This window comes from Acipenser ruthenus, chromosome 7 (genome assembly GCF_902713425.1).
Source record: "Acipenser ruthenus chromosome 7, fAciRut3.2 maternal haplotype, whole genome shotgun sequence".
Taxonomy (NCBI): Eukaryota; Metazoa; Chordata; class Actinopteri; order Acipenseriformes; family Acipenseridae; genus Acipenser; species Acipenser ruthenus.
This window is the reverse complement of record NC_081195.1, coordinates 12,251,333-12,266,409: the sequence shown is the minus strand read 5'-3', so window position 1 is coordinate 12,266,409 and position 15,077 is coordinate 12,251,333. Positions and strand designations below refer to the sequence as shown.

Below are 15,077 nucleotides of genomic sequence, written 5' to 3'. Positions count from 1 at the left end.
GAAAGTGCTACAGCATACAACTGCAGAGCTTTAGCTATCTTTTGGCTAACCACCAGAGGTGTGAAGGATGGCAGGGAATGGGGAGATAGTTAATCAATAACCACAAGGTCAGACAGACAGTGTTGGTTTGAGTGCACCCTGTTAGGAAGCAGCAGCTGAGGATTTGTAGAGCTTGTAAAGGCTTAAAGAAACACAGTGCAGCAGCTATTTGTGAAGAAAAATGAATCCCTGGCTTTGGTAGGGAAGGGAGTCACCTGCTGGTCCATGCAATAAACTACACTGTTGCAGAATGTGCATTCTGAAACGCTGATCCCATTCTTGTGTTCCTACTTAAACGCACTGTATGTGTAAATCTAGGAATACTTACCTCAAAGAATTCTCAACGCCTATGTAGAATATTTTTTTTAGTGCGGAAAATGTTCACTAAATTCTGTGAGTTTTGAAAACTGTTTCCCCTGAGGTATTATTATTTGTATTTGTTTATTTAGCAGATGCCTTTATCCAAGGCGACTTACAAAGACTAGGATGTGTGAACTATGCATCAGGTGCAGAGTCACAACAATGTCTCACCTGAAAGATGAAGCACAAGGAGGTTAAGTGACTTGCTCAGGGTCACACAGTGAGTCAGTGAGTGAGATGGGATTTGAACCTGGGACCTCCTAGTTACAAGCCCTTTTCTTTAACCACTGGACCACACAGCCTCCTATAGGTACTACTGAGGTTGCTTGAAATAATTAAGAACTGTATTTTTTGCATTGAGGAAAATTACCCCAAAAAATAATTGAATTGAACCTCTTGCATGTTGTGGATCAGTTTCAGTAAAGAAGTACAAAAAGCTATACGTTTTTTTTTTATTTTCACACTTCACGAAGGTTCAGCTTTGAATACAGGCATCAGTACCCCAGGCATCTGAAGCTGTTTTACTGTTGATCTCCCTTAATATATTATTTGTAGTGGTTGTCAGTAATTATAATTTGACTTGTAAATTAGGCCAGCAATGATCTTGAGCTACATGAAGTGTTTTTTTTTTTTTTTTTTTGGTTATGATTGTTTTCACTATCTTACAGTAACCTTGTAACGTTTATAGTTGACAACAAGCCAAGTGGGCAACACAAAGTTGACTGTGGTGTCCGGTAAATATTGTGATAATTGATAACCAGATAGCTTGTCCAATTGCTAAGAGTATTATCTTTTCCTTAGTTTATTACATTAAATGGCAGGTGATGGTTAAAAGTATAAATAAATTCCATCTTGGTGAAAATTCACCCAATGGTTTTATGAGTGTTTTAATTTATGGAGAGGAATGTGCTGGTGTGCCCTCTTGTGTTTCAAGTATGGGGATGAGGAGTTCAAATAGGTACCATAAAAGCTCTTTAGCTGTCTAGTGGAGCAGATTTCTTGCTCCTGTTTAGGAGCCATAAGTGAGCATTATCAGTGTGGTACAGCAGTCCTGGATGGCACTGTGCGTGGGATCGCTCTGTGTGATGGTGATAAATACAGAGGTTGAGAGAGGAAGACTGGCCACCCATGTTTCTACATATTCATTCTAATGCTAACCTGTTTAAAGCTACTGGATACTGTAAATGACTGAAGGACTGCAGTTTGGGATATTTATTTGCTGTTGAATCAAGTGATAAATAAATGCTGCGATTTAAAAAATTGATAAACTTGAATGCAATGCTTATTGGGTTTGACAGTGATAATGTGCATTCTTCCATTTTATAATGCAAACAGTGTATGAAACCTGTTTTCCTGTCAAGTCAATTGCTTACCCATTTTCAATCTAGTAACTTTTCTGAGATAAACTGGGTCAAGTACAGTGCTACTGCTTTTATGGCAGATTACAGTTTTGCATGTGTAAATACTACTACTACCTGTTCATTTGTTTTAATACGTAAGGAATATAAAACTGCTGAGTTACATCCCACTAAACACTAAACTATACACAGACTGTCTGACACAGTATTGCTTGTGAGTGGACCGGAAAAGGTCTGTCTTAACCCAGTTATCATTCCAATTTAATAATAATAAAACAACACAGATTAGAATGCAGTGCATTTTTTGTGCAAAATCCATACGCCCCATTCATTCCTAGAATGATGCTAATACTGTAGCTGCATGTGTTGACAAAGTGAAAATTCTTCAGGTGCCAAGGAGGCTCTTGCAGTGTGTGTTTTTTGGCTTCCTATTTGTTGAGGTGCCATCAGGTGACATAGAATGTAATTGTTATAGTTATCACCTGGAAAATAACAAACACCAGCCTCTGGATCGTATGAACTTTGATACGATTGGCAGGCCACCAATGAACTCATCAATAATTGAGTGTCCCTTTCGTTCTTTGTCTTTCAGAGTGGAGAACTTTAATGGCTTTCAGGTAGAATCCAAGGAGAGACAATAAAAATGAACACTATACCGTCTATGGATAGGCACATACAGCAGACCAACGACCGGCTGCTGTGTATAAAACAGGTAAGAAGAGTTTGTTTCAACATTTTGGGTATAAATATGAACATGTATTCGAAAATAACTTCAGGTACTTGCTATCTCTCTCTCTCTCTCTCGCTCTCTCTCTCTCTCTCGCTCTCGCTCTCTCTCTCACTCTCTCTCTCTCTCTTGCTCTCTCTCTCTGTCAAATTCAAAAATTCAAAAATCTGCTTTGTTGGCATGACTTGAGTATTGCCAAAGCATAGTGTGTTACAATATTACAAAATAGAAAATAAACGCCTCAGTGAAAGAGGAGAAAAATAAATACATATTAAATAAATAAAATAACTCAACATATAGAAACTCAACAATCCCCCCTCCCACATTCAGAAACACATTACCCCCCTCTCATATTTACAAACACAGCGATTCTCCTTTCTTTATTCATGGATATAATCGCCCCTCCCTCCCTGTTCTATCCACTGTCCCACAGGGTGTGACACGCAGACACGTACTGGGCTGCCAGTTCAGCCGTCTGCTTCTCCTTTCCCAGAAGGATTGGTAATTTTTCAGTGTCAGGAAGGAGTATAAAATTTGGCACTAGACTCATGAATTTTGTTAGATATTTTTCCCTTGATTCTTTGTATTTAGAGAAGGACAACAGGAAATGCATCTCTGCTTCTACCTCTCCTAATTCACAGTGGCAGCACAGCCTGTGTTCTCTTGCTGCCCAGGACTTTTTAGTCTGTATTTAGTTAATGTTTGTCTTTCCTTCACGTTTTTAACTATGATTAGGTAATCTGCCAATTGAATTTCTCTGTTAAGGGCCCGATAACATTCTAGTTTGTTTTGGGATATAATATAATTTTTCCAATTTTCAATGTATTTATTTTTTAGAGATTTGTCCAATTTGTTTAAAGGATGTGTTTTTTGTATTCTGCACAATGTCATTGTTCTCGTTGCAGTGTGTTAGTTTTAGTACTAGCTGGCCCAAGGGGTCTGTCTCTGGGGAGAGCTGGTTCCTCAGCAGGGCTTTTTGGTGGTAGCTCTGTGTGTGTCGGCCTGATTCAGATGGGCCCAGAATTTGGCTGCTCTCTCTTTCATTGGGATAATAAGGGGAAAAATACCCAGTTCGGCTCGGCAAACTTCGCTGCCATACAGTAGGATAGGTTGGAATATACTGCTAAAGATTTTTAACCAAATTCTTGTTGGGGGTTTGATTTTAAAGAAATGGCTCTTTATGGCATAGAAGGCCTGCGTGTTGTTTCTTTTAATGCTTTTACAGCCAGGCTGAATGTCTATGAGGCGCTAATTGTGAGACCCAGGTATGTGTAACTGGAGCAGTACTCCAGGGTGTTATTGCCCAGGGTGAAGCGGTACCTGTTTCCCTGAGATCTAGCTTTCCTCTGGAATACCATGACTTTGGTCTTGTCCAGATTTACTGTCAGTGCCCAGGTCTGAAAGTACTGCTCCAACAGTGCCAGGCTCTGCTGTAGCCCCTGTTCTGTGGGTGACAGCAAAACCAGGTCATCTGCGTAGAGCAGGAATTTAATCTCTGTATCGTGGAGAGTGAGACCAGGGACTGCAGACTGCTCCAACACTGTGGTCAATCCGTTTATGTAAATGTTGAACAGTGTTGGGCTCAGGCTGCAGCCCTGTCTCTCCCCACGCCCTTGAGTGATAAACTCTGTTCTTTTGTTTCCAATTTTCACTCCGCATTTGTTCACCGAGTACATTCATTTTATTACATCATAGACTTTACCCCCTATACCGCTTCGAAGGAGCCTATAAAATAGTCCTTTGTCCAAATTGAATCAAAGGCTTTTTTTTAAATCAATAAAACAAGCAAAAATGTTACTTTTTTTGTTGTACATTTTTGTTGATTAGGGTTGTGTAGGGTTTAAATATGGTCGGATGTGCGGTGGTTTGGTAGAAATCCAATCTGACTCTTACTCAAGACACTGTGTTTGTTCGGTAAGGAAGGCCAGTATTCAGGCATTGATAATACTACAGAATACCTTCCCTAGATTACTGCTCAGGCAGATACCTCGGTAGTTGTTGGGGTCAAATTTGTCTCCACCCTTACGAATAGGGGTTATGATATGAGTCCTTGATTCCAGATCCAAGGGAAACACCCAGCTCTTAGTATTAAGTTAAATATTTTTAGCCTCCTGCAGCTTAGGGTTTCTGTGTTTCAGCATCTCGTTACTGATGCTGTTGGGGCCACAGGCTTTCCTGGACTTTAGTTTATGAGTCAGCTCCTGCCATATGATAGGGGCATCCAGTGATTTTTTTGCTAAATTATTTAATTTTTGGGTGATAGTGGCCTGATCAGAACAGTGTGTCCTCAACTGGTCGATCTAGATTCTCAAAGTAATTTCTCTAAATTGTGCTATTTTGAATTGCCAATTGTTGTTTTGGGGGGTTTTGTTTAATTGAATCTTCAATGTCATTTAATTTTTGAGATCTATAATCATCTTTTTTCTTTCGTAGCAGGTTTTTGTAGTGCTATAGAGCCTGGCTGTAGCTGAGGCGTAGTTCCTGGTTGTGTGGCTCGTGGTGTTTTTTGTTACAGTTGTCTGAGGTCCTTTCTGGCAGCCGCGCATTGGTTTACAAATTTCATTTTGTTTCTTTTTGTGTTTTGTATTTTTTGTATTTAAAATTTTTATGTTTTGATTTTTTTTTGCTACTATTTCAAATATTCCATTTAGTTTTTTGATTGCTAAATTTATTGGTTTCATATTCTGTAGACTGAAAACTGTTTTCAGCCTCTGGACTGCCCGTATGTTTTTTAAACTCCTCAGTACAATTTTCAGTCCATTTATAAGCGGGTTTGAGCTTAATTAATTTGTTAGGGAGCTTTTGTTCTTGGGTGTTTTGTACTGACCATTTTAAGTGTAGTATTATTTGATTGTGGTATGTTAGAGGTATTTGTTGCCTGACTATAAAAGCATTTATTGATTCTGGGTCTATGTCTGTTATGGTGTAATCAACTACACTATTCCCTAGGGCTGAGCTATACGTGAATCTCCCCAGAGAGCCCACCCTGGTCCTGCCATTAACTATGTACAGACCCAGGCTTTTACAGAGATGCAGGACCTGCTTCCCACTCTTATTGACCACACTATCGTGGCTGTCTTTGGGTGGTCACAGCTGTGTCGTACAGAGAGGCGCTTCCCTCTATGTGGCCTTTCCCCTCTGTGCTGATGTCCTCGACCTCTCTGCCAGTCCTGGCATTGAGGTCTCCACACACCAGCACAGAGCCCAGAGTCTGGAAATGACTAATTTCTGTTTGGAGGTGCTTGAATGCCTCCTCTTTTGAAGTAGGGGGAGTCTGAGGGTGGTATGTAAACAACACATAGCTATGTATCTTGTTGTTGGTGTAGCATTTCATCTTTGATTTTGAGCCATATGTGTGTCTCCCCTCTCTTTATTGCGAAGATACCGTTTGTGAGCTCCTCTCGATAGCACACAATGATGCCCCCAAATCTCTGCCTTGTCTGACCTGAGTGACCCTTACTGAGGGCATTATAACCTCTCTGTAGTCTGAGGGACATTGGGTGGACCGGTCTGCACGACACCATGTCTCCTGCAGTATGATCACATCCACCTCTCTCTCTCTCTCTCTCTCTCTCTCTCTCTCTCTCTCTCTCTCTCTCTCTCTCTCTCTCTCTCTCTCTCTCTCTCTCTCTCTCTCTCTCTCTCTCACAGACAGTTTTAATAAATATACGTTAACAATGTTGTCCTTTTTATAGATTATTTTTATAGTAAACAATCTGGATAATATCCCTTTGTGTTTCATTTACGTGCCTGGCCAAAAGCATTAAAACTTCTTAGATTATTAATGAACTAGTAATGTGGCTGTGTTCAAGTGCAACTCAATGCACTGAGCACGAGCAGATTCCAATACTAAGAGTTTTCAAATTTAAGTTTTAGGAAAAGGCAAAACTACAGTTTGAACAATAGGTTAAAAAGTAGGTCAGTTATCTGAAGAAAGAAAAAGCCCTTGTTCCCTGAAAAAAGTGTCAAACCAGAACATTCACTTTACCGCAGCATAAACTTCAATAGTATGCGAAAATATAGATACAATATTCAAAGGATGATATATCTGGTGTGTCAGTTTATAACACTTCTGCACTTATTTATGCACAGTTATATTGTATGTGCAAGTTAGAATAATAATAAAAAAACAAAGAAAAAAAACAATTAAAAAGTCAGTGCTTGTCTGATCCTCTGGCTTGTTAAAGAGACGGAAACAGAAAAGGTTTTGCTTGTTCAAATTTGAGTTCTCCAACCTAATTACCCTCAACCTCCAGACATATCAGATTAAAATCCTGAAAAAAACTTTGAATTGAGCCTTAACCACTTCTGAACCATTTAGTTCAAACAGTTCCAAAGAATTTAAACTATCCCATACACTTTTTCACATATACTGTAGCCTATATTTAATGTTCTTAGCATGTCAATGTTATCTTTACTTTAGAAACTGAATGAATTACAAATCACTTTAAATAGTGTCAGGATTCCTGCAAATGGGTATGTTGTACATTACCTATTTGTCTTGTACTTGTTATTTAAATGACAAACAACTGACAACCGACATAGAATGCATGTAGACCAAATGTTGTATCCATTATGCCCTTTATAGCAATTGGCTCCAACATTTTAGATGGATTCTTTCTAATTGGCTGCATTCAACATAATTTAAAACAGAAGTTTGAAGCAGGCATTAGGAAATTGTAAGGAATTGGAAACTCCTTTTCGTGGCCTCTTTACACAGATGCAGCACGTGTGGTTACAGGAACCCCCTACCACAGGGCAAAGCTGTATGCCCTCTCCCGTCTCCCACAGCCTCTATAAATGGTCATCTGTTGGCCTCTTTGTCAGACATTGCTGGATCCGGTTACAGGCTAAGGTCACCATGAGGTTGTTTCTCCCCTTCTTTCCAATTCACTTTCTCATTCTTTTACTTAAATCTGTATCCCTTGGCTGAAGATTTACAAACCTCTTTGAAACGTGAATACTAAACAGAATTACATTGGTCAACATGTATAAGCTTGACTTTGTCTTGTCTGGTATCGCTTTTCTTTAATTATTTTATAATTTATTAAGAGCATTTCTTTTTTTTCCCCTTTGTTGCCACTTCTTTTGTTTTAAAGCTATGGATTGCACTAGTCCAATTTGACCATCAAGTCCTAAAGATTCAGCTAAAAATTAACTAAAATGATAGGCCCATAGTAACTGCTCTCAAAACATGAAAATGAGTATACCCATTTCTGTTTACAAAATGGAAGCATCTCCACACACCTGAATAGGAATGCTTTAACACAGGCTGAAGCATAACTAACACAATCAACAATACATTTTCATTGTGTGATCTATTAATTTTATAGGAGAAAAAATAACCACACTGTATTGTATTTTCTTTTCATCCAAAATGAACAAGCTGTTTTCCGTGGTAGCTCAGGTTTGTCATTATTGCGGCAGATGTAGTCATCTGACATTAATTTAAGAAGCTCCCTTGGGGTCATTCCTTCTGACAGAAAAAACTGAGCTGCGTGGAGGTAATACTGTTGAGGGAGAGGGAGGAGAATGAGAATGAGGTTGGAAAATTACAAGGATAAGTCTGTATTATGGCAATATTGAAAAAAAAGGCCTAATATGATGTGAATCAATTTAGTACTACAAGATATACTTTAAAATTAACAGTGGTTTATAAAATAAAACCGCTTTTAAAGCAACCCACAGTGTAGTCTTTTATTTATTAAGTAGCAGTTAAAGGATATTTACTCTTGGGACAGTTAATAGACTGGGGACTTGGGGACATTGTTTATTTTAAAGGATGACTATTTAAAAAAAAAAAAAAAAAAAAAAAGTGGCTAGTAAATATTTTCTTAAGTGACTGGCTAACACACATTTTTTTGAAAAATAAGAGGTTATTCCTAAAGTAGTTTATGTAAATTTAAACCAGTTGCTTACGTGTAAACAAGCTAATTTAATTTAAACAAAACTCATGTTACCAACAGTACCATAATAGAAGACCTACATGGATTAATAAATGTAATCCTTCCAAAGCAAGCTAGTACCTCACTGATGGTGGCAGTTCTCTGTGTGATAGACTATGCAGACTTCTAACCATGAATATAATAACATAACAAAGAAGTATCATTTATGTTGTGCCAATTAGACCACCAATACACACATTCAGCAGGGATCGTTCTCTCTCAAGGAAAGCAAAATGCTTATCAAGAGAGATAAGAACAATTAACTTACTTTCCTCCCCTCGTGACAGACTGGAATATTCCAGTAATTAAAATGATTAAGGAAATATTGCAATCAGATCCAGCTGTTAGTTTTAATTAAAAAGGTGATCCTATAGAAACCCTGCATCTTGGATGGATTATAATTACCACACTATAACGGGGGAGGATAGAGGTTTAGGATTCAAATTTGTCGTACTGTAGATGGATTGTGAAACTGTTTAAATTCTGCAGACAGAGCACTTCTGTTTTAAAATGTAAATCACTTGAATACACCTCTACATGTCTCAAACAGTTCTGCTGTCTCAAATATTTAGTTGTTACAGCACAAAGAGTAAATGAAGTGCAAGAGAAACACATTTTGTACAGATTTTTTTTATTGAAACCTTTTGAAACTGTCATGTGGATTTTTTGAGTTTTGGGTTCAATGAATAATCACAGTACTTTTTTTTTTTTTAAAGAATTGGCTGTTATCACAGTGCTAAGCTTGAGTAGTAAAAGTCACTTTTAAAATTCTGGATAGACCTTTCAATAGACATGTGAGATTGTAAAAGGGGTCTATGCTGGAGGTGAAGTTTGATAGCTGGGATCTGACCCCGGCAGTGACAAAACTTTGCTTCAGCTCATCCACAGAGTAGACAGGGTCAATGCTGTCTGTAGAATGGCACTGCCAGCACAGTACCCTTCACACAGGATGTGGTACAGGCTCTGTTTTTCAAGCACAAGTAATAGCAAACATTATTAACAAGACTTTGCAGTTTGTTTGTTTTTCGCAGCCTTACTCTGTTGCTCGGTATAAGGTGAGACCAGTAAAAATTTGGTTTATCCATTCTGATTTTGGACCAAGCTATTGACCGATAGCAGGTTTTAGGCTAAATACATGAACAATATTCAGTCATATTGAAACAACAAGTCCTGGTTTCACCGCACACACCTTGTACATATCAAATGAAACCCATGAAAACAATATGGACAGAACTTGCTACAGAAAGCCCAATCTGTGCTGCCCCCTAAAGGTTCTTCACAGGAACACATTCATCCATTCTGCGATGGGATGAGGGTAAGGTAAATTTAAAACTGAAGGAACAGGAAGTCAGTAGTTATTGAATATATGAAACTTTCCACACAACCTTTTTCTTTTTTTTTCGTTTTCAAAGTAAAATTATGATAGTAATTGACCGCAATACTATGACATTGTGCTGATTTATATAAAACATGTTTAAAGTAATATTAATGCTGCTTTAAATGAATGCTTTGAAAACCAAGGGAAGTCATCAGAAGAGTTTAAACCAAGGGAAATTAGTTATCTAAGACATTTTAACGAAGCAGAAAAAAAGAGACACTGTGCATATTGTTTGTTTTCTCTCTATTGTTTTAAAACTCGCTCATCCACATCACATTGCCAGTACTTATCTGACCTAACAAAAGATAATGCGAAGTGTGGATTAGGCAGGGAAGGAATGCTGTAAAGTGATCCTGAAGGTCGCAGACCTTGCTGGCTGACAGACCGAGGGAGGGTAGGGTTGTTTATCTGGAGCTGAGTTTCCATCCCCACAAGGCAGGAAGCAAGAGAATTGCCGCCTTTAGAGTTAGTTAGCAAAAGTGAAGCAAAAGTGCTATTAAGTACAGTTCATGTGACAGACTGAACAGCAGTGTAGCAAAATGGGTTTTGCAAGCTGGTACAAAGACCAGTAACTAGCACATCTGTGAAGCCAGTAGGGGAACACAGACATTAAGAATGTTTTATTTGTTCCTGTCAGAAATGGATAAAAAGGACTTCCGTGTTGTCCTTACTATGAAATATATAGGCAAATTGGAATTGTTAAAATGGTATAGATTTTAAATTGTTACAAACATAAGCATAGATGCCAATTGAATAAGACTTTTTATCGTGAGTTGGACATAAGTAACATACCTTGATTTTTAATGTAGCTGGAATTAAAATATTTCAAAAACTGCATTCATGTTGCCCTATAGCAGTGGTGCACAACTCAAGTCATGGAGGGCCAGTGTCCCTCCTGGTTTTTGTTCTAACCATACCCTAAATTAGTTAATTAAGCTTCTAATAAGGTCCAATAAAGTACTTTAGGGTGCAGTTGGAATAAAAACCTGCAGGGACACCGGCCCTCCAGGACCGGGTTGTGCACCACTGCCCTACAGTGTAGAGAATGCTTCTGGTTCATTAACTTATAATAAAGCACATTATTTAACTTGTTCTTGTTTTGAATGTACAGTATGTGATCCATTATGATTCCTTTTGTGTGTCTGTGTGTGTTTTTTAGCACTTACAAAATCCAGCAAATTTCCAGACGGCGGCCACGGAGCTCCTGGACTGGTGTGGTGATCCACGGGCATTCCAGCGACCTTTCGAGCAGAGTCTGATGGGCTGTTTGACGGTATGTCAGCTCTGTCTGATGATAGCCTCCCTCTGCGATTATACAACTTGTCGGCTTGTCAGGGTCCAGTGACAGAGGTTAAAGAAACAGCCATGCTTCATACATTGCATATCTTCAAAGCCTGTTTTGTAGCCTTCTTTCTTCCAGATAAGATTGTACAGCATAATCTGTGGTAAAGGGCCATGAGCGTGAACTTAAGAAAGGTCACCAAGGTCACAAGGAATCATTGGATAATAATAACTAATAACCAGTACCCCCTGAGTCTGAAAGTGATGGACAGCCATTGTAGCTCTCATCTCTCATTCAATGCAAACATAAATGGTTCTTTTATGACTTGCATTAAACAGTTTATTTACTTATACTACTATATAGTTCTGATTTAGATGTAATGAGCTACAGTTGGGATGAATGGCCTCCTCATTTATACATGTCTTATGTTATTATATTCATGATAATAAATGTAGGTAAAGTATTGACAAAGAAAAATGGAAGCCGCACACTGAAACATACTCCTAAAAGTTTTCAAAATGTATTGAGAAAGAAACCAACGTTTCGGCAAAGCCTTCATCAGAGTAAGAAAAGTATTGATACATTTTATAAAATAAGTGTATATAATATATAAGTACCTCTCCACAAAATTCAAAGAAAACCCTGTACAACATACTGAAGTTTGCCTCCACAGAGGATAAAGCAAGCTCAGAAAGTTACTTTGAACCTAAAGGCATTTGTTATCTTGCTTTAATTATAAATATGCTGCGTTCTAATTCAAATCTAATTGACTCTACCTGCAAGAGTGGAAAGAGGAAATGGCTATAGATAGTCAAATTACTAACTCCACAGATGCAGATGAATCCATTAATATTTGCATTGGCATTTTGTGTTAAGTCATCTGCCACAAGGCAGTGTCATGCTTGTAGTAATGTTACTGATAGAACATGGTACTTGTATATTTGCTGGGCTAAAAACCTGAAGAAGGTGGCTATACAATTATTAGAAGTTGAGAAAATCAGATCAAATGAATTTGCATCGTACACAAAATGTCACTGGAGCCACAAGGTTGTCTGTTTCAATGACAATGTATTTGATCTATTCATTTATTAGTGTAAAAGTTACCACTTTTAGTCTCTTGGAATCAAATCCAACAGGTATTAGAATGGTATTATTCTAAACTGGCCAGTGATTGCCTTTAATGTTAACAATACCACTTTAGAATTTGATTAAAAGGACATGGAAGTATTTCTTGGCCATTCAACATTGAATTAAGTGTAATATAAAAGATTAAAGGCATCAAAAGATTAGATTTTGGCTGAGGGAACTGGACATGTCTTATACACAATACCCTGGGGCAGTAACTTACTGTTTGGCTAGCAGTGTAGAACTAGATTGCAACACAACGTGATGGAACATTTCCCGCTTATTTTTTCGAAAAACAAACATGGTTCACTGTTAGACACCATATTCTGAATTGAGTGACTTCATTAAAAGCTGTTCTTTCTAGAATTCTCTATGTATGATCAACCTTGCTTTTAAAGGGTCACTTATTGCTGAATAAGTGAGGACCCCCACACACAATACACAGCTGCTACTCAGACTGTAGTCTGTTTAGTTTGTTACTCTTACATTTATAAAGAATGTAATCAATTTATCCTTTTGAAATATAAAAGGTTTTTCATTCAGTTTGCTTAGCTACAATATGAAGAAATATTATACATAAGTGCTGACAGAATAAGTAATCGGTGGAGTTTTGTAAATTGAAGCCACCTGAACATACTGGTAAAAATGAATTAAAACGTTTGTTTAATCAACATTGAAACTGAGCTGTGTTTACTTTTATACTCCCCTGGCAACGGGGATATAGTGAAGGCACACATATATGTATGTGTGTCACCCTTACATTTTTAGTTGAAAACAATACCTGTAGTAAACAGATTAAGTTGTTGAGGTTCATAGTTTTAACTCTGTTATACTGAGTCTTTTGCGCAGCTTCAACTCCCAGCTGTTGACTTCCTGAGCTGACCCCAGTGTCTCAACACAGATGTTTCGGATCAGCAAGTCAAAGCTGAGCAACACTTGAAGTCCACAATGAGCTGCAGCATTGAGTTTTGTAACCTCCTCATGTGTGGGATAGTTAAAGATTAATTAAAATACTACCTGTTAAGGAAATGTGATGAATCAGTGAAATTAACAGTGCAATATCTGAACGCTCTTTAACACTTTGAGTTTCTTATCCCAACGAGAACATTTCTAGTTCAAACAGTTTTTAGCTCTTGCCAGGTTGGAATTAAAAGGGAAAAGGATAGGGGAAGGAGCAATTGACAACTGCAGATTTAGTTGAATTAGGAAATAAATCAATGGTCATAGAACTTAAGTTTATTGTGTATTTATTTTTTGGTTTGCTTAGATAAGTTATTAATGTCCATAGGTTTTTTCAATAAAATGATTTTTTTTTCTATTGGTGAAATGTAAAGCAAGGTTTTTGTTTCAGTCAAATTCAGGATGTAGTTACTTTTGCCATGCAGTTGTGCCATTTTCATCACTTCAGTGTGGAACAGCAGGTGTCTGTTTCTTAAATCGAGGGCTGGTGGCCAATTTGTATCCTGCAGTGAAACTACCCAAAAGATTCCAGCTGTGCACCGTTAATCCTACTCTTTTCACTTTGTATGTGCTGGAAACATATGATTGAAGTTGAGTAACTCTACTGACCAATAGCTTCCCCTGCATTATAGCTATGGGGATCAGTTCTGCAGTTTCTGCCCATTTTATTAGAATGTAGCTTTTGGTTCTTCTGGGACTGTTGACTTTGGCCCTATTCACTATAAAGTTTAGCCAACAGTTTTCATAAATCATGTTAACACCTGCATTGTGTCAAGGAGAAACTCCATCCTAACATATAGATCTTATTAATGACGAATATATTTAAATTCTGTTTTGTGAACATATATTTTCTTTAAAGAATAATTAATATGATAATATCTGGTTTTACAGAATGCTTTCTCATGTTGAAGACATGCTTGTACAGCCTAATTTATTAATGTTTTTACCTTTGAACAAAGTAATGTTGTTTGTAGCATGAATTATTGAATTTTGTACTGTATCAAAAGTTGCAGTTTTATGTCTATGTGAATTTTAGATCATGTTTGCACTTCAAAAATAAGTTCCTCTCCAGGAAATGTAACAGACTTGTAAAAAAATAAGGTGTCAGACCTGCTCCCTGTTTGCTTTGCTGATAAGCAGAATTGATGGATACCTCTACAGTAGATTGTACTGCAGACTTCTCAATCTCAAATCTGCATAGTCAGCTACAGCAACTGTATAGCGTTTTGCTTATTTTTATTTATTTATGTATTTATTTAAATGCGTATGACGCAAGGAACATCAAATCTAAAGCTTTTACAAAAGGTTTTGGAAAAAAAAAAAAATCGACATAGGTTTTTACCTTCTAAAACGTGCCAGTTTTTTTTTGTTAAAATGCATTTTAATTGTCTGTAAATCGCATGTTCCTGACCCATTACCCTTTTGGATTTTTTTTTTTTTGGGATTTAAATGAAGTTTCAGAACATCCTTTCTTATATTTGGCAAGAATTTTGCTAGCAGATTGAGCAATGCAATGTTGATTGCCAAGAGGTTCATTTGGAGTCTGGAGTAGTTGAAAATGTTATCAATAGGTATTATAGCACATATTCATGGCCGCAGGTCAGGGTAGTTGTCATGTATTTATGATGTGAACGTGTTTGTTTAGACAAGCTTGTAATTATGTACTTGAGAAATTTAAATAGCTAATATTCCCTATTTAAATTCAAGAGAAGCACAGAGTAGTAATGTGATATTCAAATACACTGTGCAAATATTGTGATTGTCTCAGTAAGTGATGGTTTTCATACACCATTCAGGCTCCTCAGACCCGGTCCTCGGGGCCCCACTGTCTTCTGCTTTTCTTTCCAACTGAGCTTTCAATTACTTAACTAAACCCTTAATTGAAGTAATAATCTGCTTAATT

The 15,077-nt window shown here is 37.5% G+C and overlaps 1 protein-coding gene across 9 annotated transcripts in view; it reads left to right on the top strand.

Moving 5' to 3' along the window:
• The window catches only part of LOC117415618 (zinc finger MIZ domain-containing protein 1-like), a 154,540-nt gene that overhangs the window by 90,101 nt on the left and 49,362 nt on the right, over positions 1-15,077 (top strand). For all 9 annotated transcript variants that reach the window (XM_059026386.1, XM_059026385.1, XM_059026384.1 and 6 more), the window contains 2 exons: positions 2,350-2,469; positions 10,967-11,080. In XM_059026386.1, the coding sequence (XP_058882369.1) occupies positions 2,401-2,469; positions 10,967-11,080 (183 nt within the window). In that variant the 5' untranslated portion in view covers positions 2,350-2,400. The remainder of the gene's footprint in view (positions 1-2,349; positions 2,470-10,966; positions 11,081-15,077) is intronic.